Source organism: Protopterus annectens, chromosome 1.part0 (assembly GCF_019279795.1).
Source record: "Protopterus annectens isolate FY-2018-M chromosome 1.part0, PAN1.0, whole genome shotgun sequence".
NCBI classification, from domain to species: Eukaryota; Metazoa; Chordata; order Ceratodontiformes; family Protopteridae; genus Protopterus; species Protopterus annectens.
Window position 1 is genome coordinate 420,293,399 of NC_056725.1, and position 27,521 is coordinate 420,320,919.

A 27,521-nucleotide genomic window follows, 5' to 3' on the forward strand; every position below is an offset into this window, starting at 1 on the left:
TGGTGACCAATCACAGCATTTTAGTAGTAGATTAGAGGTCAGGGGAGAAATGTTTCTTACTGTGGATATATTTGAAAGGATTATTCATCCTCATCATCCTCATTCATCAATTCCCAAATATTTATTCACTGTTTTCTGCCCAAGATCCTTTGTATTACATTCCTGTCCCAGGCTGATATTTTCTTGGTGCTGCAGCTTTTCTGCTTTAAATGTTGCTCTTGCACATTTATCAAGACCAAGTGATATTCTTGTATCAGCTGAGAAAGTTTTAACCACTTGCAGTTGTGCTTTCAGATCCTCATCTGATGAACTATATAATTTTAAGTAATTCACAAAAATAAGATAATTCTACATTTGGTTGATGTTCATCGTGTTTCACTGTTGCAGTCATGACTGTAGGGTTCTCCCTTGCCGGCAGGCAGCCCTCGGTCGGCCAGAATCCCAAAGTCTGGGTCCGGCGTCGGCTGTTCAACTCTGCTCCCTGAAGTCAGAGCGCCAGGAGTATAAAGCTGACAGCCGACGCCATCTTCTCCAGTCTTTCTTGCTGTGCGGTGATTGCAGTTCGCAAGTGCCGGTCGGTGGACTCCTGACGAATATTTCTATGTACTTTGGTCCGAAGACTTTCTTCTCCACTCAAAGCTAAGTACCCCGTTGGGGAAACTTTGTTTCTTGCTCCACTCCGATGTCAGAAAAAGGTAATAATTGTATTTCTTGTGGGAAGCAAATACCTCATAAGGATTTTCATTCTTACTGTATTCCTTGCTTGGGCCCTGACCACGACGTAGCTAGTTGTCGGTTTTGTGCTAGATTCAATCAACGTACAATTAAGCGAAGGTACGATTTTGCTTTTCATTACTTCGGTAGATGATTTAACTACAAAATGTCGTCTGATATGCTTCCATCTACCGGAGTTCACAAGCGTCGCAAGGATAAAGACAGGTCTCCGAGGTCCAAATCTGATGATAGCGCACATGTGGAGCCAGCTTCAGGTTCTGCCGTCGTTAGTGAGGCGCTTTTGCAGCCCCTGTCATCGGCCATTTCAGAAGCGACGGCCGAAATGGACTCTCATGAGGAGCCAACCAGGCCTTTAAATATCTCTGTTGCAGGACCTTCGGACAACACTCCTTCGGATGGGTCCGGAGCCGCTGTGCATGTTCCGGCTTCCGAAGGGGTTTTCAGGCCTACTCAGCTTCAAATAAAGGCAAAGACAAAGGCAAAGACTCCTTCTAAATCAAAGACTTCAACACAGGCCTCTTCTGAACCGGCTCCCAAGTCACAGAAACAGTTATTTAAAATGGCGGAGGATTTACTTACAATGATTAGGGGTTCTCATCCCCCTCCAGACAAAAGGCCAAGGCAGGATGTTTATTATGATTCCTCTGATCAGGCTTCTGTTTCCTCAGTTTCTTCTTCTGATCAGGAATATTCTTTTCCTCCTTATGAGGATTCTGATGCGGAATAATCCATTCCTTCAGCTTCTCCTCCTGAGGATTTTTCTTTTGGGGAAACTCTGCATGAAATGAGGGAACATTTTCACTGGGAGGGACAGTAGTATTCAGAATCCAAGAAAAGACTGAGGGATTTTTTTCTTCTTCCCCAACATAGGCCCCTGGCTATTCCTCCTGTTTTCGATATTGTGGATGATGCCTTTTCGGAGGCTAATTTAACCCCTGATTCTTTTCCTCCTGCTCCTGTTAAGCCTGATAGGTACTACAGGGTTCCTGATTCCCATCAGTTTTTATACAAGAATCCTGCTGCTGACCCTGAAACCATTTCTCAGGGTCCTAAGGGTGTTAAGGTCGCTACTTCCAAAAATCCTATTCCTACTGAAAAGGATTCTCGAGCCTTGGAAAGATGGGGGAAAAAGGTGTACACTTCTGCTACTTTGTCCATTAGGGCTTTGAACTGTCAGTTTCATATGCTTAAATATCAGCAATTTCTCTTGTCTGTCTTTAAACAGAAATTTTCTTCCATTTCTGCCTGTGCAGGGGATAAGGAATTACATGATTTATTGCATGCCACTGAACAAGTTGGGAAGCATGTTTTACACTGTGGATTTGATGCCTTGGAGGCTTCTTTTAGGGCTGCGGCCTGTGGCACAGTCATTAGAAGACATGCATGGCTAAAGGAACAGAATGTACCTGAACAAGTAAAGGCTAAATTATTGGATGCTCCTGTTCAGCATAATGTTTTGTTTGGTTCTAAAGCTGAAGAGGTGATTAAAAAGATGGAGGATAAGGCGAAATCCATGCAAACAGTTAAAGATTTCTTGCAAGTACAGCCTCCTAGATTTAGCCGGAATTGGCCATCAAAAAACTGGTCCTTTCCCCTCTTCAGACAGGCCTCAAAGGGGTAGATATAGACGCTCCAGAGGGAGGCCTCAAACACAAGCTGCGTATAGACCAAGGCAATGGACTGCTTCTACCCCTAGGGGAGGAGAGGACAGGCCACAGTCTCAAAGGAAACAAACTCAATGACTCCCTCTGTTGGGCTGCAGGTACATCTTGCCTGGAAGCCCCTCTCGGAGGAAAACTCTCTCTTTTTTACCAAAATTGGACTCAAATAACCCAGGACAAATGGGTTTTGGATGTGATTTTAAGAGGTTACAAATTCCATTTTCATACTTTGCCAAGGCCAAGCGGATGGCGAGACCTAACAAAATATCAATGGACGGAGGCCTTAATCCAGGTGGAGGCTCTTTTGGCTATAAATGCCATAGAACTGGTACCTCTTTCAGAGATGGGGAAAGGGTTTTATTCAAGGCTCTTTCTAGTCCCAAGAAAGCAAAATTCATGGAGACCCATTCTGGATCTGTCGGTCTTGAACACCTTTCTAGAGATTCCAAAATTCAAGATGCTTACTCTACAGCAGCTGCTTCCAGTGCTGTCCAAAGATGCATGGATGGTGACCTTGGATTTAAAGGAGGCATATTTACACATTCCCATCAGGCAGGACCGCAGAAAATACCTCAGGTTCAGGGCCAGATCGAGGCACTTTCAGTTCTCTGCGCTGCCCTTTGGATTGTCTACTGCACCCAGGGTCTTTACCAAATGCCTGGCTCCAGTAGTAGCTTACTGCAGACTCAAGGGAATTCAAATTTACCTTTATCTGGACGATTGTCTAATTCAGGCAGACAGCAAAGATGTCTTACTCCAGCATCCGGACTTCGTACAAAACCTCCTCAAATTCCTGGGATTCTCTGTAAACATAAAAAAGTCAAATTTGACACCTTCACAACAGATAACTTTTCTGGGTGCTCTTCTAAACACTACAACTCAGATGGCATTTCTGACATCCGAAAAACAATTACAGCTGGCAGCAACTTTCAAAGCCTTGGCAACTCTAACCCATCTATCTGCAAGGAAATTCCTGCAGGCTTTGGGTTACATGGCCTCCTGCATCCTCCTCATAACATATGCAAGACTACACATGAGGAAAATACAGTGGTACCTAAAAAGTGTATGGTCTCAGCATTACCACAGTTTGGACATACTGATTCCTGTCCTTCCTTGTCTTCAAAAGGAATTTCTTTGGTGGTCCAGGGCATGTGCTCTAAACAAAGGGAAGCCCTTCCGTCTATCTCCTGCCTCTCAGATTCTAACCACAGACGCTTCGGATTATGCCTGGGGAGCCCATTTTCAGGGCAATTGTCTGCAGGGCCTTTGGACAAAGGATCAGAAGCACCTGCATATCAACTTAAAGGAAATGTTAGCTGTTCAGAAAGCTCTATTGGCCTTCAGGAATCTCATACAACCAGGACAACTACTAATACGGACAGACAACACCACAGTTATGTGGTACATAAACAAGCAAGGGGGATCTCATTCCTACCTCCTTTGCAGACTAGCCATGGATTTATGGAACATAGCTCTAGCTTGCAATCTGGAGCTTCAAGCTCAGCTTCTACCAGGGAAATAAAACTTACTGGCAGACAGTTTGAGCAGAAACCTTTCGGATCCACACGAGTGGATGGGACACCAAAATATTCAGGATGATAACAGCAGTCTGGGATGTCTTCACATAGATTTCTTTGCATCCCATTTAAATCATCAGCTACACAATTTTTGCACCAGGACATTCCACAAAGAGGCTTGGAAAGTGGATGCCCTGTCATTCAGTTGGAGGAACCTCTCGGGATATGCCTTTCCACCTCTACCTCTTCTTCCACGAGTTTTATTGAAGATAAAACAGGACAAACCCAAGATGATTATCTTGTTGGCTCCGAATTGGCCTCGGCAGTTTTGGTATCCAACCCTAATAAACCTTTGCCTGAAGCCCCCTTGGATTTTACCTCAGTCTCCGAACCTTCTGTCCCAACATCAGGGTCAGGTTCTACACTCTCATGTCAGAACTCTCACCCTGGCGGCCTGGTTAATCCAGGGCCCTTGATTTCTTCTTTTCTACCCAAGCAGGTTATGGATGTCATTTTAGAAGCCAGACGTCCTAGCACTAGGAAATCTTATGCAGGAAAATGGAAAAGATTTTGTTCCTGGATGCAGGCTCAGGATTCTGATCCTCTTCTTCCTAACATTACTTTAATTCTTCTTTACTTGACGGATCTCTTACATAAGGGTCTCTCTTTCTCTTCCATTAAGATCCATGCTTCTGCTATTTCTGCTCATTATAATACATACCCTCCCATCTTTTCCCACCAGCTCATGAGACAGTTCATCAGAGGAGCTAAGAATTTAAGACCTCCTAGATCTCCTCTGCTTGGGATCTCAATTATGTTTTGGAAAAACTAACCTTGCCTCTTTTTGAGCCTGCCGCTTCTGCTGACATCAAGTTTTTATCTTGGAAGACAGCTATCCTGTTGGCACTAACCTCTGCCAGGAGAGTTTCAGAGTTACAAGCTCTTATGGCAGTAGAACCTTATATTATTTTCCATCAAGACAGGGTATCTTTGAGGACTAATCCGACCTTCATGCCTAAGGTGATTTCCAAAGTGGCTTTAAATCAAACTATCCACTTGCCATCCTTTTTCCCCACTCCTCAAAATAAAGGGGATAGGATATTACATTCCTTGGATGTACATCGACAGCTACGTTTTTACCTGAACAGAACCAAGGACATCAGGAAATCAGAACAATTGTTTGTTTCTCATGCTTCCAGTTCCCAAGGTAAAGCCATTTCTAAACAAACCATCTCTAAATGGATTGCTCATGGAATTAGATTTTGTTATTCACACCATGGAAAGCAAATCCCAGGGAGCATTCGGATTCATTCCACCAGAGCTGCTGCCACTTCTGCAGCCTTCCTCAGGGGAGTTCCTACCAAGGATATTTTGGAAGCTGCAACTTGGAGTTCAGTGCATACTTTCTCTAAACACTACAATTTGCCTCTCTACTCTAAGTCCAGGGCAGGCTTTGCCTCTGCAGTCTTGCAGGGCCTTTTAGCTGCCCCTTCTTCTTTATGACCACCTCCCTTTCTCTCAGCTTTGGGATTCTACCCTACAGTCATGACTGCAACAGTGAAACACGATGAACATAGTACAGTTGTGTACACCTACCATAAATGTAGATGTTAGAGTGTCTTCACTGTTGCAGTCTGGGTTTCCCTCCCTCGTGTCCCCTCTTATTTTTTGTTTTGTGTGGTTCCTTTCTTCTCCATTCTTCTGAGGTGTATTTGCAAAGGTTTTGGGATCATTTTCATTTTGGGACTCCTGACATCTGGGGCAAGAAAAACTGGAGAAGATGGCGTTGGCTGTCAGCTTTATACTCCTGGCGCTCTGACGTCAGGGAGCAAAGTTGAACAGCCAACGCCGGACCCGGACTTTGGGATTCTGGCCGACCGAGGGCTGCCTGCCGGCAGGGGAGAACCCTACAGTCATGACTGCAACAGTGAAGACACTCGAACTTCTACATTTATGGTAGGTGTACACAACTGTACTTTTTCTGGGAGCAAAATTGTAACCATGACCTAATCTGTTAAGTAGACAGCATAACTGGTTATGGGCAAGACAAAAGGGCAGCGGGTGACGAGTCTCCCTGGAATGTCTCCCTTTGCAATTTTATCCCTGAGATAGTAATGTGCCCTTTATCATGGCTTAGCTGAAAAGGCGTTTGCCACTGTTTCATGTTCATTGTAATGTAATTGATAATGTTGGTTGTATTTTGTACATGTGTAAGCACTCCTTTATCCATGAATGCGGGATACTGTCAAATGCTTTTTTGTAATCTACCCATGCCATTCTTAAATTCTTCTTTCTTTTTTTTTTATAGTTCTCAATTATGCCTTTATTTAACAACAAATGATCCTTTTGTTCCATATGACTTTTTTTGTTCTGTTGCCGTGACCGAGTTTTTTCTGAATGTTGGCATCAATTGTAGTATATAGTTTGTACATCGTCTGAAGGCAAGTTTTTGGTGTTTAGCTTTTAGTTTGGGATGCACATGTAAGCAAGTTTTACTTAGAGGACTAAATATTTGTGTAAAGATGTTAATATTTTTAGCCAGAAGTTAGACAATGCATCTGGGCATGGGATTTTCTAGTTAGGAGCTTTTATTAATTTTATTTCAGTTTCTCTGGCTGTTACTTCATCCCATTTCCTATCCCGTACATTTGAACTTTTTACTGATGTTCATCGTGTTTCCCTGCGGTAGTCATTACACTTGGGTTATCCTGCCTTCAGGCGGTCCCGCAGTCGGCTAGAGTTCCAAAGTCTTGGTCCGGCGTCGGTTGCTGTCACCTCCTCCCTGACGTCAGTGCATCAGGGGTATATAAGAAGCAGTCAACGCCATTTTCTTCAGTCTTTCCTGCCACGCGGTGCCCGAAACAAAAGCAATTCGCATGTGTCGGTCGGCTGACTCCTGAAATATCAAATTTGATTTCTGAACCAAAGTCTTCAATAAAGCCAAGTACCCTGTTGGGGAAACTTTTTCTTGCCTCAGACCAATGTCAGTAAAAGTTAATAATTGTGTTTCTTGTGGGAAGCAAATACCTCATAAGGATTTTCATTCTTACTGTATCCTATGCCTAGGCCAAGATCACGATGTCACTAGTTGTCGGTTTTGTGCTAGATTTAACAAACGCACTATTAAACGTTGGTTTGATTTTGCTCGCCATTACTTTGGCCGAAGGTTTAATTATACAATGCCGTCGGAACAACCGATGACCGGCATGCACAAAAAACGCAAAGATAAAGATAAGGACAGGCATCCGAGGCCAAAAACTGACGACGAAGCCTCTTCTAGGCCACTCGCCGGTTTTCAGTGAGGCGCTTTTGCAGCCCCTGACACCCACTACCTCAGAACCACAGGCCGCGACCGACTCCCACGTGGAGGTGCCTAGGCCTCTGGATACTGAAGGTGTTGGGCCAACGGAGATTAACCCTTCAGATGGGTCCGGAGCCGCTGAGCAGGCATCGGCTTCTGAGGGTGTTTTCAGGCCTACACGACTTACCATTGCAACTACTGCCAAGACTAAAACTACATTAAAGACAAAGAAACAAGTACAGCATTCTCCTGGACAGGCCTCCATGCCTAAAAAACAGATGCTTAAAATGGCCGAAGACTTGATAACTCTGATCAGGGGTTCTCATCCCCCTCCTGATAAAAGACCTAGGCAGGATACAGATTATGATTCCTCTGACCAGGTTTCTATATATTCCGTTTCCTCTTCAGACCAGGGATCTTCTTTACCCCCCTATGAGGACTCTGATGCTGAAGAATCAATTCCTTCAGCCTCTTCTCCTGAGGATTACTCTTTTGGGGAAACTTTACATACCATGAGGGAGCATTTCCATTGGGAGGGCCAGGATTACTCAGAATCCAAGAAAAGGCTCAGAGACTTTCTTTTATTGCCTCAGCACAGGCCCCTTGCTATTCCACCAGTGTTGGACCTTGTGGATGATGTGTTCTCTGAATCTAGTTTAAATCCTGATTCTTTACCCCCAGCTCCAGTCAAGCCAGACAGGTTCTACAGAGTCCCTGACTCTCACAAATTTCTTTATAAAAACCCTGTGACCCAGAAACTATTTCCCAGGGTCCCAAAGGGGTAAAGGCTTCCACGGCTAAAAATCCAGTTCCCTCGGATGGGGATTTTAGAGCATTAGACAGATGGGGGAAGAAAGTTTACACCTCAGCAACTTTGGCAGTGAGGGCTTTAAATTGCCAATTTCACATGCTTAAATATCAACAATATTTACAGTCTCAATTAAAACAGAAAATGAGTACAAATGCAGAATAAACTGATAAGGAAATGCAGGATTTATTGCATGCAGCTGAACAAGTGGGAAAACATACTTTGCGATGTGGTTTTGATTCATTAGAAGCTTCTTGTAGAGCAGCAGTTACATGATCTGTGATTCGAAGGCATGCTTGGTTGAAAGAACAAAGTTTACCAGATCATGTTAAGGCAAAATTATTGGATGCTCCTTTGCAGCAAGATAATTTATTTGGTATTAGGGCAGAAGAAGTATTAAAGAAAATGGAGGATAAGGCAAAATCTATGCAAACAGTGAAGGATTTCTTACAGGTACAGCCACCACGATTTAGCAGAAATTGGCCTACAAAAAATTGGTCCTTTCCAGTGTCAGACAGGTCACAAAGAGGCAGATACAGACGCCCAAGAGGCAGATATCAGCCACAAGGCTCTTACAGACCACGGCAGTGGGGTGCTTCAACCCCAAAAGGAGGTGAGGACAAGTTACAACCTTACAGGAAACAGTCCCAGTGACTTCCCCCTTCCTATGCCAAACTCTTCCCTTTTGGCAGCTCCCTTAGGGGGGAAGCTAGCACTTTTTTCTCAAAACTGGCAAGCAATCGCCTAAGACAAATGGGTGCTGAATATTGTGTCTCAAGGTTACAGGTTCCACTTTCACACTTTTCCAAAGCTAAAAGGAATGCCAGACCTGCCACAAAATCAATAGGCAGAGGCACAAAAACAAATTACAGCCCTCATGGACATGAGAGCTATTCAAAAAGTGCCACAACAGGGACAAGGATTTTACTCAAGACTTTTCCTGGTCCCCAGAAAGGACAAAGCATGGAGACCCATTCTGGGCCTTTCTACTCTAAATACTTACCTGGATGTTCCGAAATTCAAAATGTTGACACTACAGCAGCTCCTTCCCATGTTGGGCAAGAAAGCTTGGCTTGTTACTTTAGACCTCAAAGAGGCATACCTGTATGTCCCTATCAGACAAAATTGCAGACGATACCTCAGATTCATAGCTGGTTCATTGCACTACCAATTCTCTGCACTGCCCTTTGGCTTATCTACTGCGCCCAGGGTCTTCACAAAGTGCCTGGCACCAGTAATTGCATTTTGCAGACAAAAAGGAATTCAAATATATTCATATCTGGACGACTGCCTGATTCAAGCAGAGAACAAGGACATTCTTCTAAAGCATCTGGCGTTCGTAAAAAGATTAAGTTGCCTAGGGTGCACAGTAAACGAAAAGAAATCAAAGCTAGTGCCCTCACAAGAGATAATATTCCTGAGTGCTAGCTTAAATGCAACAGCCCAGATGGCTTATCTCATGCCAGACAAACAAGGACAACTGACTTAATATTTTCAATTGATGGCAACAAAGTCCCAACTCCCTGCAAGAAAAATTCTGCAGGCCTTGGGATTCATGGCATCCTGCATACTACTAATTCCATATGCAAGACTGCATATGAGGAAATTACAATGGTACCTAAAAAGTGTTTGGTCTCAACACTCTCTCAGCTTGGAAACAGTAATACCACTAATTCCCTGCCTACAACAGGAGTTTCGATGGTCGGCACAGGCATGTCACCTCAACAAGGATCAGCCTTTCACTCTTCCCACAGCCAGGCAGACTTTAACAACAGATGCTTCGGATTACGCCTGGGGAGCACACATGGCAGGAAAATGTATTCAGGGCAAATGGACCACAGACCAAATGCAAAAGAGATGTTGGCTGTACAAAATGCCCTTACAGCTTTCAAGGATCTTCTGCATCCAGGACAATTACTGTTAAAGACGGACAACACCATAGTAATGTGGTACATAAACAAACAAGGTGGCACTCATTCTTACCCCCTATGCAGACAAGCCATGACCTTGTGGAACACAGCTCTAACCTATCAAGTTCATCTGCAAGCACAATTCCTGCCAGGAAAGAAAAACACTCTGGCAGACAACTTAAGCAGAAACATCATGAATGCTCATGAGTGGAAATTAAATCCACAAGTCTTCAGCATGATAATGCAAAAATGAGGGTGCCCAGACATAGATCGTTTTGCCTCACCACTGAATTGCCAACTACAAAAATTCTGCACAAGGACTTATCACACACAAGCATGGAAAGTGGATGCTCTTTCGTTCAGCTGGAAAAGCCTAAATGTTTATGCCTTCCCACCTCTGCCTCTCCTTTCAAAGGTACTCCTAAAAGCCAGACAAGAAAAACCACAGATGTTTCTGATTGCTCCAGACTGGCCACGCCAGCATTGGTACCCAATCTTAAAGAACTTGGCTCAAGGCCCACCTTGGATTTTGCCTCAAATTCCACACCTCCTGACTCAGCAAAACAGTCAGATCCTGCACAGTCAGCTCAAAACCTTAAACCTGGCTCCTCTCTCTAAAGCTGTTATGGATGTCATTTTGGAGGCCAGGAGGCCTAGCACCAGGAAATCTTATTAAAAAAGTGGAAGAGATTCTGTGCCTGGAACCAGGCTCAAAACCTTGATCCTCTTGTCCCTAACATTCCTCAGATACTACAATAAACTGAGATGCTGAACAAGGGACTATCCTTCTCATCCATTAAGATCCACGCTTCTGCCATCTTGGCTCATTACAACACAGATCCTCCTATTTTCTCTCACCCATTGCTAAAGCAGTACCTCAGAGGGGCTAAAAACATAAGACCGCCCCGGAGAGCACTAACACCTACTTGGGACCTCAATTTCGTCTTGGAAAAGCTAACTTTGCCTCCTTTTGAGCCAGCCAATTCAGCAGAGTTAAAATATATGTCATGGAAAACTGCTCTGCTTCTGGCAATAACCTCAGCACGAAGAGTCTCAGAACTGCAGGCACTAATGGCAGTGGAGCCTTTCATCATTTTCCACCAAGACAGGGTTTTTTTAAGAACAAACCCTTCCTTTATGCCTGAGGTGGTATCCAGTGTGGCTCTTAACCAAACTATTCACTTGCCAACATTTTATCCAAATCCCCAGAATAAAGGGGAGAGACTTCTACATTCCTTGGACATACACAGGCAATTGCGCTTCTACTTGGACAAAACAAAAGCTTTCAGAAAAACTAAACAATTGTTTGTATCGTATGCTGCAGGATCACAGGGAAAGGCTATTTCAAAGCAGACCATTTCAAAGTGGATAGAGCGATCTATCCGGTTCTGCTACACACAGCATGGGAAACATGTACCATCAAACATTAGGCCACATTCCACCAGAGCAACTGCTACTTCTACTGCCTACCTTAGAGGAGTACCTACCAAAGACATTTTGGAAGCTGCAACTTGGAGTTCAGTGCACACCTTTACCAAGCATTACCACTTGCCTCTTTATTCTACATCCAGAGCTGGCTTTGCCACTGCTATGCTGCAGGGCCTTATAGCCACACCAAATCCTCTATAGAACCAGCCACCCTGACTCAGCTTTGGGATTCAACCCAAGTGTAATGACTGCAGCAGTGAAACCCGATGAACATAGTACAGTTTTGTACCTACCATAAATGTAGATGTTAGAGTGTCTTCACTGCTGCAGTCCTGGTTACCCACCCACCACCCCCTCTTTCTTAGCTGGGTCTTGCCTATAGCTTTCTACACTATTTTACCTATGTGGTGTATTTGCTGGTTGCTACAGGTTTTGTTTTTACCTTATTGTATGTTTTGCAAGCAATATGTATTGCCTATCTCTTTTTGGGGGCACGTGACATCTGGGGCAAGAAAAACTGAAGAAAATGGCGTCCGCTGCTATTCTTGGCTAATATCTTTGCACACTTACATATATATTAATTTTAATATTTACGTATAGTATAAATATATAAATTATTTATAGGTTATTTAAATTAATAAGTCTTATAAAGGAAATGAAATAACATAAAAAGTTATACCTCTATACAATTATGATCAGAGCTCATTTAGTATGTTTTATTTTGATACATTATTATTTTAAACATTTGTGTTTTGATGTACATATTCATCAGTTTCAAAAGTATTTCATATGCTTTTACACTGAAGATTTTAGTGCAGACTGCATATAGTGTTTACTTTAGTGTTTATTTTAAAATACATATATATTGTAACATAATATTTCAATCCTGAAAATTGCCCTTATCATTCAGTTATAGTGAATGTTTAAGTATTGATTTTGCCTGTATGATTTTTAACTTTTTAGTGGAAGTGCATTCAGAATATGTCTTTGCAATGCTGTTTTTTAACTGTAGTAATTTCTAATCTTCTTAATTGTTTTATTGAATTATTGAGTGTGCATGATTGATTGTTTAGATAATTAAGTGTTGATGAGTTTAGTATATAAAGTTGCTCATTTTGTAGAAAGTTTTCATGGTCTGAAGAAGCGTACAGGAAGGTACGCGAAAGCGCTTACCACCAAATAAATCTTTTTGTTCTTAAAATTATACAAAGTCGTGTTGAGTCCGAAGTTTATATTTTACAATAAGTTACTTTCTTTTTAACTACGGCCTCTTAGTTGCAGTGGATTTTGTCTTTATATACATTTTGGAAGCTGCAACTTGGAGTTCAGTGCACACCTTTACCAAGCATTACCACTTGCCTCTTTATTCTACATCCAGAGCTGGCTTTGCCACTGCTATGCTGCAGGGCCTTGTAGCCACACCAAATCCTCTATAGAACCAGCCACCCTGACTCAGCTTTGGGATTCAACCCAAGTGTAATGACTGCAGCAGTGAAACCCGATGAACATAGTACAGTTTTGTACCTACCATAAATGTAGATGTTAGAGTGTCTTCACTGCTGCAGTCCTGGTTACCCACCCACCACCCCCTCTTTCTTAGCTGGGTCTTGCCTATAGCTTTCTACACTGTTTTACCTATGTGGTGTATTTGCTGGTTGCTACAGGTTTTGTTTTTACCTTATTGTATGTTTTGCAAGCAATATGTATTGCCTATCTCTTTTTGGGGGCACGTGACATCTGGGGCAAGAAAAACTGAAGAAAATGGCGTCCGCTGCTTCTTATATACCCCTGATGCACTGACGTCAGGGAGGAGGCGACAGCAACCAACGCCGGACCAAGACTTTGGAACTCTGGCCGACTGCGGGACCGCCTGACGGCAGGATAACCCAAGTGTAATGACTGCAGCAGTGAAGACACTTGAACATCTACATTTATGGTAGGTACAAAACTGTACTTTTCTTTTACTTCTTTTGTCCACTCAGCATCTTTGTAATGTTCCCCAGGGTCGTCATAGATTTTTCTCCAAAATGTGTTGTTTCTTCTTTTTTTTGGTGGTCTTGCTATTCCTTTTACTTTGTTTCCTAGTTCTCTCTAATTTTTTTGGTGGGGTCATCAGTGAATTGCTTACTTTCTTTTCCTTTATGTGTATCTGCAGATCTTCTATGTTTTTCTTCCTCTGCTGATATTTTTAGTTTATTGTTTGCGGTAGTGTACAATAGATAGTGGTCTGTTTTGATACTGTGCATTGCTTTTATTAATGTTGATTTTGTTCCCTCTTCTATATTCTTCTAGCATTGACACTTCTTGTCTTTAATTGCTTTGTAGTTTTCTCTATTCTCTCCTCTGATGAAGTTCCAAAGGAATTTTAGATTTGTCTTACCTGTGAGAAGTATAGAGAGAGAGAAAAGGTTTCTGGAACCCATCTCTTGTCTTGTGAGTCTCTTTTAAGTACTGTTCTTTATTTTAAGTAGGTGTTGTGCCAGAGCCTTGTGTGAAGGGAATCTGCATATGAGTCTAAGGAAACACTGCATGCATGTTGAACTCTCTAAAACCTGCAGAGTGTAAACATTTACCAGAGAGAGTGTATTTGAGACTTAAGCTGAGCACTGCACACTGAACTTGCTGAGTAGACTGCATTTTCTTTTTTGTTGAACTTTCCTGTAAGTAAATATGAACTTTGTACTGGAAGCTTAACCCAGTGACTGATTTGTTACAAATAAAGCAATTTTCTACTATATATACGTGCACATGCATGTATGGATTTGGATTTATTCTCTACTGCATACCTGTTGGTTTAGCTTTCATACTTACACTGCTTTTCTTTTTTGTTGTCTGACTTTGCTGCTGACTAGAGCATTGCTTTATGGAGGGATGCGAGAATCACAACCTGAGGTCGAGATACCACTCGAAGACACTACAGCAGAAGCCTTTGGCATGCTGCTTAAGTACTTGTATACTGGTAGAGCTATGCTTCGTGATGAGAAGGAAGAGGTCCTACTAGATTTCCTCAGCTTGGCTCACAAGTATGGTTTCCCTGAACTAGAAGACTCCACCTCCGAGTATCTCTGTACCATCTTGAACATTCAGAATGTTTGCATGATCTATGATGTTGCCAGTCTCTACTCACTTTCGAAGCTCACCTCCACATGCTGCTTGTACATGGACAGAAATGCTCAGTTGGTGCTGTCTAGTGAGGGGTTTCTCACACTTTCCAAGGTAAGCAAAATTTCTGTTGTTCCCTTTAATATATTTTTCAATTCTTCTAATGTATTCCGAGGTCTTTTAGATTCATTTTGAAATCAGTGTAAAATAAGTATTTAAAGATGAATATCCTTTACAAAGATAAAACACACAAGATGGGAAAAGTTGAGATGTGTCAGTGCTTCCTAGATAACTCAAAAGACTGAACCTTAACTTTGGACAGTGCAACTACTACAAGATTGGTAACGTATTGCTCATCATAGGTGCTGGGATCATGTGGCTAGAGAAGTCTTAACAGACATCCAGCTATGCCCAAAGGGCTGTCACTGGCCCCTGTACTGTGAGGACCCAGGTGTTTCTTGTATTTCATTAAAAGATTGTTTTTTAAACTGAGCTTAGCTAAAGAAATTTTCAGACATCATTAAGTGAATATTATCAGAATGTTAGCATCTTTGGAAATATTCTTCTTCTTGGCTTTTGCAATTGTGCAGCGTTTTATAAGTTACAATAATCATGTAAAACTTAAAAGTGCCCTTCTGGAGACTGATTCCTGTTGCTGACCACAAAATGCTTGATGCATCTTCTCCCAGACTACTGCTTATTCTTGTGTGCCATTGTTTGCATTTCAGTTGTGCCACCAGGAAGAAGGAATGGGAGGCAGTTCATTTTTTTGATGGCAAACAAATGTGAAAAGGGGGGGGTCTTGCATGATTCCTTCTGTCCACTTTGATAACATAACTGACTGTTATCAGGCATTAGGCACTGGACATCTAACAGACCTTTCCAGGCTCAGGCTTTTCACATTGCTCCATACCTCTCAACCTGGAAACATCAAAAATCTGGACAAGGCCCATGAAAAATAGGTTCAAATCTGTACGCTGATTAACATCTAATTTGCATACATTATGTAACCCCACCCACTCCAATGGAATTATGGGATACCAACTTTTGAACGCAAATTGAAGAACAGACAATCAAAACATGGCACCAGAGTCCCCCTGCAGCCATTCCAGTGTCCTGTTACCTGGCTATTTTGCCCCATTTACCATAAATACTAATGTATGCATACTGCTTTACTTCTACAATGATTAGAATTTTATTTTTACATTTTACAGCACAACAATGCAGAAACACTAAAAGACATCATCTGGTAAACAAAGCAATACTGTCTCACAATGAAAATAGGCTTGACATTAAACTTTGCTCTTGAAACTCAGATTCATTGAAACAGCAATGAAACCCACACCATATCTAAAGAAAATGCATCTGGCCAGTGGTGGATAAAGATTACCTTTTGGCTCTTTTCAAATCATTGGCCCCTTGCACACAAAACAAGAAACATACATGTGTTCTTTTCTTTATACACCTTCCTGACTTTATTAAATTATATTCCTTGTATAATACAACACACATGTTAGAGTGCATTTTAAATTTATTGTTTGAACATTTTACCAGTAATCTGTACTGTAGGCAATGAAACAAAACACATGAACCAATAATGACAACAAACTGCCCAATTCAGAACTTTTCCATCATAAAAGTCTGCTTCCGCACCCACACTATAAATAGAATGACAGTAGTGTAAGCCATAGGCATCTTGCACAGCGTCTCGCACTTATTTTCAGTTTCATTTTTTTTTGGGGGGGGACGGACAAAAGGTCAAAAACCAGGGACACATTTTAAACATTGCTTGTATAATTTTGTAAAGTTGCTAGAATAAAATGTTGTGCTACCATCATGCATTTCGCTGGCAGGTTTTGAACCCAGGAAACTATGCACTACATTCAGAGCAACATACCACTATCCCAAATCAGCAGCTGCCTGAAAAAATAGGAAGACTGACACTTAATAGCCATCATTTAATGAATTCATTTCTCACTTCTCAACATAGTTCTTAACCTCAACACAAAAAACATGGACAAACAACAAAGCCAATAATGGGGGGATACAAATTCAGTTCTCACTTCTCACTCACCATATCTCTGAACTGTTAGCACAAAAACAATAATAGGGGAATACAAATTGTGTGCTCACTTCTTATCATAGCTCTAAACTCTTAGCACAAAAAAAACATGTTCTTACTTCTCATCATAGCTCTCTCAACTTAGTACAAAAAAAAAGTCTAGGCTCTTTTTACCCTGTACTAAAGGTACAGGTTTTGAGCCTGAATACCTCTAGCCACCAAGTGTATTATATGGGGGCATTTATACACACACACACACACTCACACTTACACTCTCTGGTTCCTTACCCTGAGTAGTTATTCCTCTCAGCTTCCTGCATTTAATCCCTGCGAACTGCTGTTTCAGCTTCTTGCACAAGCCCTTCTGTTCCGCTTAGTTGTTTTTGCTTAAGGTATGCCACTTGTTGACTGGACTTTCTTTTGCCGTGCCTCCCATTGGCATTTTGTTGCCTTTTTTGCCACAGGTAGACTTTCTGACCAGTTTTGGCATGGATAAATGTAAGAAGTGCTTCAGATATGAGCACCAAATTCCCCCTTGGACAAAAGTATCTTGTATATGGTTTGCCGGAGACTATAATATGTTGATTCACAATGTGAGATATGCAAGGAGTTTGGAAGAAGGACCTTATGGGAGAGAAGAAATAAATTAATTGTTAAAGGGATGTTGCCTAGCCTAGTCAGTTGTCTGCTGAACCCAAGGCCCAGAGAAGGGGATGAAAGTATTGGGTGATCCAAGCTTTCTTGATTGTTTCCTTTGGCTATAAGCTTTGTAAGAATGTATAAATGTGTAAAAGGAAGCAAAAGATTGTGGAGTGGTTGGGGATACCCCTAGATTTTCCCCTTCACCTGATAAAGTACCCAGATTTGAGATTCTCTGTTCTGAGTCCAGACTAGTTCCCTAATTAGGTTTATAACAACATTCTCTGTCCTGGATTTTGCATTTGGAAGCCTTAGTTGTATAAGATCCCCAGCCAAGAAAAAAAGCCGAGTAATTTCTCATTGGAAGAAGAGTTGTGATATTTAAGTTCCAGAACTTCTTCCTCTCTGTCAGTGCATTCTTCCAGATATCTTTACAGTCTCCCTATTTCTGTCAGTCTGGAATAGGAGAAGATTATGGAGGCTGTTAAGTAGTGTTGATTTTGGCACCGATACCCCTGGTGCTAGTCTTGGCACTGAGTATGTGAATGTTTAAGACTTCAGGGCAGTTATCCTTGTTGTGAGCTTCCCTGGTTTCATCAGGGTTTAGGTAAAAGATGTGGCACCAAATACATCCAAGTGGTCTCTCCATTAATGGGTATCTACTCCTTTCCCTCACATGGCAATCTTTCTGTGTCTGTCTGTTTTAGTGCCATGACCTGCAGCTCATTTCCTGACCAATCAAAAAGCAGCTCAGAAACAACTGCGTTTGTCAGTTGATGCTGCTTGGGAGTTTGCATCAGTGTCTGCTCTTTTCCAGGAGGCCCTTTCTTCTGAGTCCTTAGATTTTTTGACTTCTCCCTTTAAAGGTAGAAGAGAGAGAAGCTGCCACAGGAATAGACATAAATTATATGGAACAATTCCTCTCTCTCTCTTACTTAGCTGAGGAAATATCTGAACTCCATAGTCATGTCTCTCATTCTGGATATAGATTTGGATGGAGGGGAGAGCTCCAAAAATTCCTACAGTTGTTGCATAAGTGAATATCTTGACCAGTTCAACACCATCTTTCCAAAAGAAGAGATATTACAAGATGCTTTCTACTCTGCCCCTTCAACCTGTTAAATAGTTTCCTCCCAGCTGACTGGATGGTCTCTACTGCTGTACAGAAGGAGCGATGGGAATTGGATGTGGCAGCACCTGTGTCAGGGAGACTGGGCAGGATCCTCTGGCTTCTCAAGAACTGTGAATGTTGGAGTACGTCTGCCTTAGCTTACGCCAGTGGTAGTGATCACTGGCATCATGAAACAGCCTTTAGAAGAGAGTCATCAATGTATTTATCATTAGATCATTGTTACAGCAGCCTAAACTAAACCAGAGGTATCTTGCCAAGGATGGAGATCTGACCAGTTTCCAAAACTGTAGGGCACCTTCCACAAACCTGTGCAACTGTTAGTTCAAGAGTGAGCCAGTATAAAAGCAGATAAATGGGTGACAAAAATCAGAACTTTCTTGTGGTTGAAGCAAGCAGCAAGCCATGGCCTGTTGTGACATTGTATGTTCAATAGTCTGCTAGTTCCCCCCAAGGGTGCTGATAAGTACCCCATTTTGGACTGCCTTTATTTTAGGAACCTCATTTATACATCAGATACCTTTTCCATTTAGGCACTGAATTACAGGATGCATGTGACTCATTTTTAGTACTTTTATTAAACCCAGCACTAGAAGAACCATGCAGGAATGGTAATGAATGAAGTGATGTGGTCCACTCACCATCATGGAGGGGGGGTGAAGAGGAGTGTGCACACTCAGGAGCACACTGGGTTGATGCAGTTTCACTGGTGGAAATCGGGAAAACTGCATACCTTGCTTTGGTGGGAGGGACAGGACTGCTTAAAGTGAATGCCCCTTGCATAACTGAGGGAATGTCCTTCACGGTCAGCCTATTGCATGCCTCTCCCCAATCCTTTTTTGTGTGTGTGTGTGGGTATAGGACCACTTATAGAAAAATCATAAGCCACTCCGGTGCCAGTCTACATGATGAGTCTTTCTGGATGACCCTCACCTCAGTGATTTGGAACGAGTGGGCCTGCTGGATGGGAGAGTGCTGTTTATCAACTGGCAATAGGGCCATCTTGAGCACAAAAAAAAAAAAAAACTGCTGAATAGAGTTATTTGCTGATGATTAGAGATCCATATGGCAATGATTGATATAGTGTTTAACCTTTTAATGCAAGTGTTATATAAAGCATTAGATGGCGTGGCTCATATTACAGGGGCTGGCATTGCCATATGCTAACATGCCTGGCAAAGACATTGTAGTTTTGCTGGTAAATGTTAAGGTGTCATTTGACAGCACCACATATGGTGGTTGACCACTCTTGACCACTCTTTGGACTGCAGATGGAGACATGTTAGAAGAGTGCACATAAATGGAGGATGCTTCTCTGCTGTTTGATTGAAGTTCTGCCCTCCTCAGAGGACATTTTCCTAGAGCCAGAGGTGTGGTCCTAAATCTTTGGATTAAAACAGGCCAATAACTACCATTCAAATGATCTGGCAGAAGCCGTCATAACTATAGAGGTTTTCAAAACAGACTCTGTTTTGAAGGGAAGTAATGGCCTGCAGAATCAAGGATTCTGTAACTTTTTCCTGGCAGGGCTCACACATAATCCTTGAGGACTTACCCAACTGTGATCCATGGTGGAGATAGTCAGCGGTCACATCTTCTTGAGTAACAGGCCATCACTCAGTACAGGTGGAACAGGAATATAGTTCAGTTCCATTCTTATCCTCTCTTCATCTGTTATTGCTTCCCCATCCAAATGTCCCACCCCATTAGAAAGCAGTGGCCAAGCATCTACATAAAAAAGAGCAATCCAAGCGGTCCCAGTAGACCAGAAAGAATCTGGGTACTATCCAAGGTTCCTAAGAAGACAAAGAACCTCAGGTCAATCTTTGTCTCTTCTTTGAATAGGCTTAGGCCTCTGAAATCAAAGTTCTGGATGGTCTCAGTGCAATCAGTTCTTCTTTGCCTTGAAAAGAGAAACTGGAGTCTGAATCTGCTCTTTGGACCTCCAGGATGCCTAATCATATGTTACGATAGCCAGGGAGTCTAGGAGGTACCTGCTGTTCAGGGTGTGAGCCAGTAACTTTTAATTCAGAGCCTTTCAGTTTTATCTCTGCACTCTTCCATTGTGTTCACCAGATACATGGCAGCTATTGCAGTGCATCTTGGGATAAAGGGAATATATTTTCTTCTTTTATCTGGATGACTAGCTTCTAGATGCCCCTGCAAGAGTCACAACTCCTGTCCAGAGATTACCTGCTGCAGCTGTTCTTGTCATTGGCAATTTCAGTGAATACTGATATGTCCCAGACGTAGTGATCACAAGCAGTTACCGTGGTCAGAATCCTCCCCCTGTCTGACACACTGTCCTATATGTCCCTTCATTCCAAGGTCAACACTCTGTTATCTTCCCCATTGGTGACAGCAGTGTTAGGCTGCTTAACTTATGGGGTCAACTGTGTAGCTATTTCCCTTTGCAAGATGTTATAGAAGCTTCTTGCAGTGGGCTCTGAAAGTCCATTGGAATCAGAATTTTGACTCTGTTGGGCTTTCCTGTCAGAAACTTCAGGGTGTGCCACTGTTTGTTTGGACTGATGGCTTCACCCTGACAAAAACTATCTCAGACCAAAACATTCATCCTTCCACCCTCAAATGTGACAGTCACTGTGGTTGTGTCTGCCCTGGCGTGGGAGTGGAGGCATTGTTTGGAGCAGACAATCTAAGGAATGTGGTCACAGCAGGTGCTCAGTGTACACACAAATATCCTGGAAGTGGGTGCAGTCCTATTGACATTGCAGGCATTACAAGACTTTCTTCCTCAGGTTTTGATAGCCATCTGCTTGTACAGTATGGCAGTGATTTAATATATGTACTGTATTTGTTGGGAAGCCATAGTGGCTCTGCACTTTCTAGTAACAGCAGACATCACTGGGCCAAATCATTTCACCTGTGGACAAGCTGAGCTGATGCCTGTTGGTGCCACAAGAGTGGTCCCACAGTCAGGTAGTGGCATAAACCTGATTGCCTCACTGACCACCACTAAGTATGCAGCTTTATGTATTTAATCATTTTTAAAGTGGGTAAGTAGGCTGGATAAAGGACCATTTTTATCCATGACCCAGTACAGTTTGGCTATAGCAGCGTGTTAAACAGTTAAATGGGAGTACAGTATACAAAAATAAATTGAAAATACACTTCCATTGGAAGTTACGGTTTGGAATACCTCAATGTAGATAATCTAATTTATGTAGTATGTATGTGGAGTATTGTTATTAATATTTAGAATTAATATTTCTTTTTATAGTTGCAACTCATATTATTGCATATTCTAGCATGAGGGAGCAGAATAAGAAATAAGTCATTTAGAGAGTCTGTCCCTCAGTATGCTGTAGTTCAGTGGTGGCCACTGTTTTTTTTTTCCTTTTCCCTTATTCTGAGATTTCTGATGAAAGCCAGATTGAGCAAGGTGACTGACATAATATCTATAGCGTGCATCTCTCATCTTTTCTTTCCTTACCACTTCCTACACTTCTCTTCATGTCCCCTGCTGTATTTTTATTACACCCTGCTCTTCCCCTTCGTGTCCTGACTTCTCTGATTTTTCTGTCTTCTTAAATCCCTTTTCATATTACATCTGTTTTGTATCTCCCTCACCTAGCCACAAACCATATATTGGAACCTTACAGCCTCTCTTCGTGACGGATCCTTCATCTTCTTAACCAAATTTCCTCAGCCTTTGTGTCTTTCAGCTTATCTACTAAACGTCTACCACATCCAGTACTTGATCAAGCCACTTTTTCTGTTGGCATCTCTACCTGCCTCCCTAGTTTTGCCTCTCAAACTTGTCTTACCTTGCTTCTCCTGCATACTGCTGTATAACTGTCACTTCTGCCAACACTTAAATACTTTTTTTTTTCTCAAACCTCGCTTTTTAAAAGCTTGCTCTTGCAAATGACTTTCCCTTTTTTCTTACCTTCCTCTTTCTTTGTTTTGAACAATTGTTGTACTCTTATGTTAGATTTTATTCATTGCTTAGAATTTGTTTTAGCTGTTTTTTGTTGTCTTTTGCAATATCCTGCTTGTTTACTAAGTGTTCTGTTTGCATTCTTTCTATTAAACTGCTTAAAGCCACTGTAATTTTTATTATCTGCATTTTGTACCTTTTGTATGTGTATTTTATTTGGAGTTGGGCAACCTGTGTCCAGACAGACAGTCCGGGTAAAAACATGCTAATAAGTAAAAATCATTCTCAGAGCTCCATTCTGGCCTTGACAAGTCTGGATCCCTCTGTTGTGGACTCGTCTCATAGAAGAGCTCTGTATAAGACCATACAAAAAAAATCTGTCTTTTCTTTATCTGGTAAACTTCACCCAGACCTTCAGTCCTTCAATCTAATTGCATGATTACTCAAATTCCCTTGATGGACAAGGAACCTGGATAACGCTCTAGGGTGGTTGCATCTGCCCATAAACATTCTATTAGACTGACATATAAAAACAATGTATTTAATCATTTTTAAAGTGGGTAAGTAAGCTGGATAAAGGACACTGTGCATTGTGGAGCCACTGATCATGATTGTGACCCCTGTTTGGCACACATTATAGCAGTTCTTCAGTTCTTAGTCTATATCTTAAATAGACAAACAACATGGTTCCTGATCAAAGTTCATTTAGTAGCAGTCTGTAATTTTCACCAAGGGCTGAATTTATCATTTTTGCATCCTTAAAGGTTTGTGAGGCCTTTCTCAGAGATATTTTTTGTTAAGGCCACCACTTGGAGAACCTGTTCCACCTTGGAACTTTAACTGTATATTAGATAAATTAAAAATATTTCCACCTCTTTGAAACAGTAGCCAGAATAGAGCTCAAGTTCATTATATGGAAGACTCTCTCTTGTGGCCATTATGTCTATCAGGAAGGTCTATGAGCTACAGGTCCTTTATTCCAATCCTTCTTACCTTATTTACCGTATGGGCAGAGTATCTTTTTGGAACCCTTCCTTTATACCAGTGGCAACCACAGAAGCAAATAGAAATCAGTCTGTTAATCTGCTATTCCCCCCCCCCTCCCAAGTATTCTAATCAGGGAGAGTGTTGCAGTGTTTCCACATTCATAGAAAATGCATTTCTACTTGGAGACAGAATCAAAGATTGTAGGAAAGATGTTAGATGTTCTTCGTGTTTTACTGTTGCGGTCATTACATCTGGGTTATCTGCTTGCAGGTTGCCCTCAGTTGGCCTGATTAACAAAGTCTTGGGTTCTGCGTTGGTTGCTGTCCCTTCTTCCATGATATCAGGTCGTCAGGGGTATAAAACATGCAGCTGACGCCATTACATCAGTCTTTCTTGCCGTGCGGTGCCCGAAGCAGAAGCAGTTCACAAGTACTGGTCGGCCGGCTCCTGAAATTTTCGTTTTCGAGTTTCAGAACCGAAGTCTTCAACTAAAGCTAAGTACCCCATTGGGGAAACTTTTTCTTGCTCCTTACCAATGTCAGTAAAAGTTAATAATTGCATTACTTGTGGAAAGCAAATACCTTATAAAGATTTTCATTCGTACTGTATTCCTTGCCTAGGCCCTGACCACGACGTACCTTGCTGTCGGTTTTGTGCTTTATTTAATCAGCGCACTATTCGTCGTCTATATATCTTTGCCTCTAAATATTTTGGTTCTCTGTTTAATTATCCAGAATTGTTGTCAGTTAGCCATCCGACTACTGGGATTCCGTAAAAACGCAAAGATAATGACAGAGACAGGCCACCTAGGTCCAAAACTGCCAACGACTTAAGCCAGTCACCAGTTCGCCGGTACTTAGTGAGGCGCTTTCGCAGCCCCTGATACCCGCTACTACTGATTCACAGGCCTCTACTGAGACCCATTCGGAGTCCGGTATGCCGTGAAATGCTTCAACTATGAAACCCGCGGATGTCTCTACCTTGGATGGGTCCGGAGCCGCTGTGCAGGCACCAGCTTCTGAGGGTGTATTCAGGCCTATGGACTTGCATATTAAACCAACGCCTCCTTCTTTACTTAGGCCTAAATCTCGATCCATGCCTAAATAACCGACGCTCAGGCCTCTATGCCTAAAAAACAAATAAGACTGGCTGAAGATCTAATAACTCTAATCAGGGGTAGCTTTCTAAGACGCCTAGGACTGAAGTTGATTATGAATCTTCTGATCAGGATTCTGTTTTTTCTGATTCTTCTGATGATCTGGATTTGCCCTTATCTACTTATGAAGATTCTGATGCAGAGGACTCCATTCCCTCTGCTTCCCCTCCTGAGGATTTTTCTTTTGGGGAAACCTTACATACTCTATGGGTGCATTTCCACTGGGAAAGCCAGGATTTTTCTAATTCAAAAAAGTGGCTTAGGGATTTCCTTCTCCTACCTCAGCATAGGCCTTTAGCTATTCCTCCTGTACTAGACATTGTTGTTGATGCTTTTTCGGAATCTAGTTTGGTCCCGATTCCCTGCCTCCTGCTCCCAGAAAACCTGACAGATACTACAGGGTCCCTGAGTCCCACAAGTTCCTTTTTAAAAATCCTATTGCAGATCCAGAGACTATTTCACAGGGGCCCAAGGGCATTAAGGCTTCTACTGCTAAAAATCCTACCCCTTCTGATAGAGACTCCAGGGCGCTGGCTAGATGGGGTAAGAAAGTTTACACTTCTGCAACCTTGGCCATTAGGGCTTTAAACTGCCAGTTTCATATGTTAAAGTATCGGCAACATGTTATTGGACTGCTTAAACAGAAAATTATGTTGATTCCCGACTGTGTGGAAATTAAAGAATTACAGGATTTACTACATTCTGCTGAACAAGTTGGAAAACATACTTTGCAATGTGGTTTTGGTTCATTAGAGGCCTCTTGCAGGGCTGCTGTTACCTGGTCTGTGCGCAGAAGGCATGCCTGGCTTAAGGAGCAATCTTTGCATGATCATGTTAAAGCTAAATTGTTGGATGCTAAGTCAGGACCGCCTGTTTGGCAACAAGGCTGAGGAAGTTCTTAAAAAGATGGAAGATAAAGCTAAATTTATGCAAACAGTTAAAGATTTTTTACAAGTTCAGCCTCTTAAATTTAGTAGGCACTGGCCCTCTAAGAATTGGTCCTTTCCAGCCCCTTCCAGGTCTTCTCAAGCCAAACCCAGACACAGCAAAATCCCCAGGTTTCAGTCCCAGGGGACACACAGAACTAAGCAGTGGGGGGCCTCCACTTCCAAATCTGGGAATAATAAGACTCCCTCCTATGATAAACTGTCTCAATGACTTCCTTTTAAAATTTCCAAGCACTTATCAACTGACTGCCCCTTTGGGGGGAAATATTGCTCTTCATGCAGAGAATTGGGAACTCATTACTCAGGACAAATGGGTTTTAAATATAGTGTCCCAGGGATACAGATTTCACTTCCACACATTGCCAACACTAAGCGGGTGGCCGGACCTACCCCCAAATCAGTGGGCAGAGGCTCAAAAACAAGTACTTTCTCTCTTAAGCATGTGGGCTATTCAACTGGTACCAGAAGAGGAAAAGGGACAAGGTTTCTACTCAAGACTTTTCCTGGTACCCAGAAAAGACAATTCATGGCATCTCTAAACACCTTTTTGGAGATTCCAAAATTCAAGATGCTGACTCTTCACCAATTACTTCCTTTGCTAGGCAAAGATGCCTGGTTGGCAACACTAGATTTAAAAGACACATACCTGCACATCCCAATCATGGAATCTTGCAGAAGATACCTACGTTTCAAAGCAGGCTGCACGCACCATCAGTTCTGTGCACTGCCCTTTGGCTTATCTACTGCGCCCAGGGTATTCACAAAGTGCCTAGCTCCAGTTATTGCATTTTGCAGGCAAAGAAATATTCAAATATACCCATACCTGGGCGATTGTCTAATTCAGGCAGAAAGCCAGGACATACTTTTGAATCATCTGGCCTTTGTACAAAGGGTTCTAACTTGTCTGTGGTACACCATAAACGAAAAGAAATCACACCTGGTACCCTGTCAACAAATTATATTCCTGGGAGCAGGCTTGAATACAACTTTCCAGATGGCTTACCTCACGCCAGAGAGACAAATTCATTTGACAACCTACTTCAAACAAGTGGCCACAAAAACTCTATCTGCAAGACAAATACTGCAAGCCTTGGGGTTCATGGCCTCCTGCATTCTTCTAAATGTATATGCAAGACTGCATATGAGGAAACTACAGTGGTATCTAAAAAACCTATGGTGTCAACATTCTCAAGACCTGGAAACGAGGATTCCTATCATACCTTGCCTACACCTAGAGTTCCTTTGGTGGGCAGAGGCTTGCCACCAAAACAAGGGACTACCTTTCACACTACCCCCTGCCGCCTAAACCCTAACAATAGACACATCAGACTATGCATGGGGGGCTCACCTGGCAGGGAAGTGCATTCAGGGCAAATGGAACCCAAGTCAAATGCACCTGCATATCAATCAAAAAGAAATGTTAGCTCTACAGAATGCTCTGACAGCCTTCAAGGACTACATTCTTCCAGGACAACTAATGGTAAAGGCAGACAACACCACTGTTATGTGGTACATAAATAAGCAGGGGGATGCACATTCTTACCCCCTCTGCAGAGTAGCCATGGCACTGTGGAACACAGCCTTGAGCTACCAAGTGCACCTACAAGCTCAATTCCTGCCAGGAAAATTAAATACTCTAGCAGACCGACTAAGCAGAAACGTCATGGACCCACACGAGTGGAAACTGGAACCAAGGATTTTCAACATGTTGACAAGCAAATGGGGGCACCCAGATATAGACCTGTTTGCCTCTCCCCAGAACTACCAATTGGACACATTTTGCACAAGGACTCCCCACAAACAAGCCTGGAAAGTGGATGCTCTGTCCTTCGATTGGAAAAACCTATCAGTCTATGCCTTCCCCCCTCTGCCTCTGCTCTCCAAAGTACTACTAAAAATCAAACAGGACAAACCAAGGATAATTTTGATTGCTCCAGACTGGCTGCGCCAACACTGGTACCCCTCCTGCGCAGTGTGTCACAGTTATCTCCATGGCAACTGCCTCAGACTCCTTCCCTGCTGTCTCAGTAGGAGAACCTGATTCTGCACCCTCAGCTTCTTCATAGGTTCATAGGTTCATACTAGGCTATCTGCCCAAGGGCATTTATAAGCCTAGCCCATAGTTATTTGGCTTTCGCCACCCCTTTAGTTTGAATAAAACTATGCCTATTATTTTGCTGTGCCTCTGTCAAGCAGTGACACTGAAGTAATCCCTGGGGTATATCTGCGATCTCCCAT

At 42.4% G+C, this 27,521-nt stretch overlaps 1 protein-coding gene across 1 annotated transcript in view; it reads left to right on the forward strand.

Moving 5' to 3' along the window:
* The window catches only part of BTBD9 (BTB domain containing 9), a 912,643-nt gene that overhangs the window by 63,501 nt on the left and 821,621 nt on the right, over nucleotides 1-27,521 (forward strand). Inside the window, exon 3 of the mRNA XM_044060308.1 lies at nucleotides 14,213-14,576. Within this exon, the coding sequence (XP_043916243.1) occupies nucleotides 14,213-14,576 (364 nt within the window). The remainder of the gene's footprint in view (nucleotides 1-14,212; nucleotides 14,577-27,521) is intronic.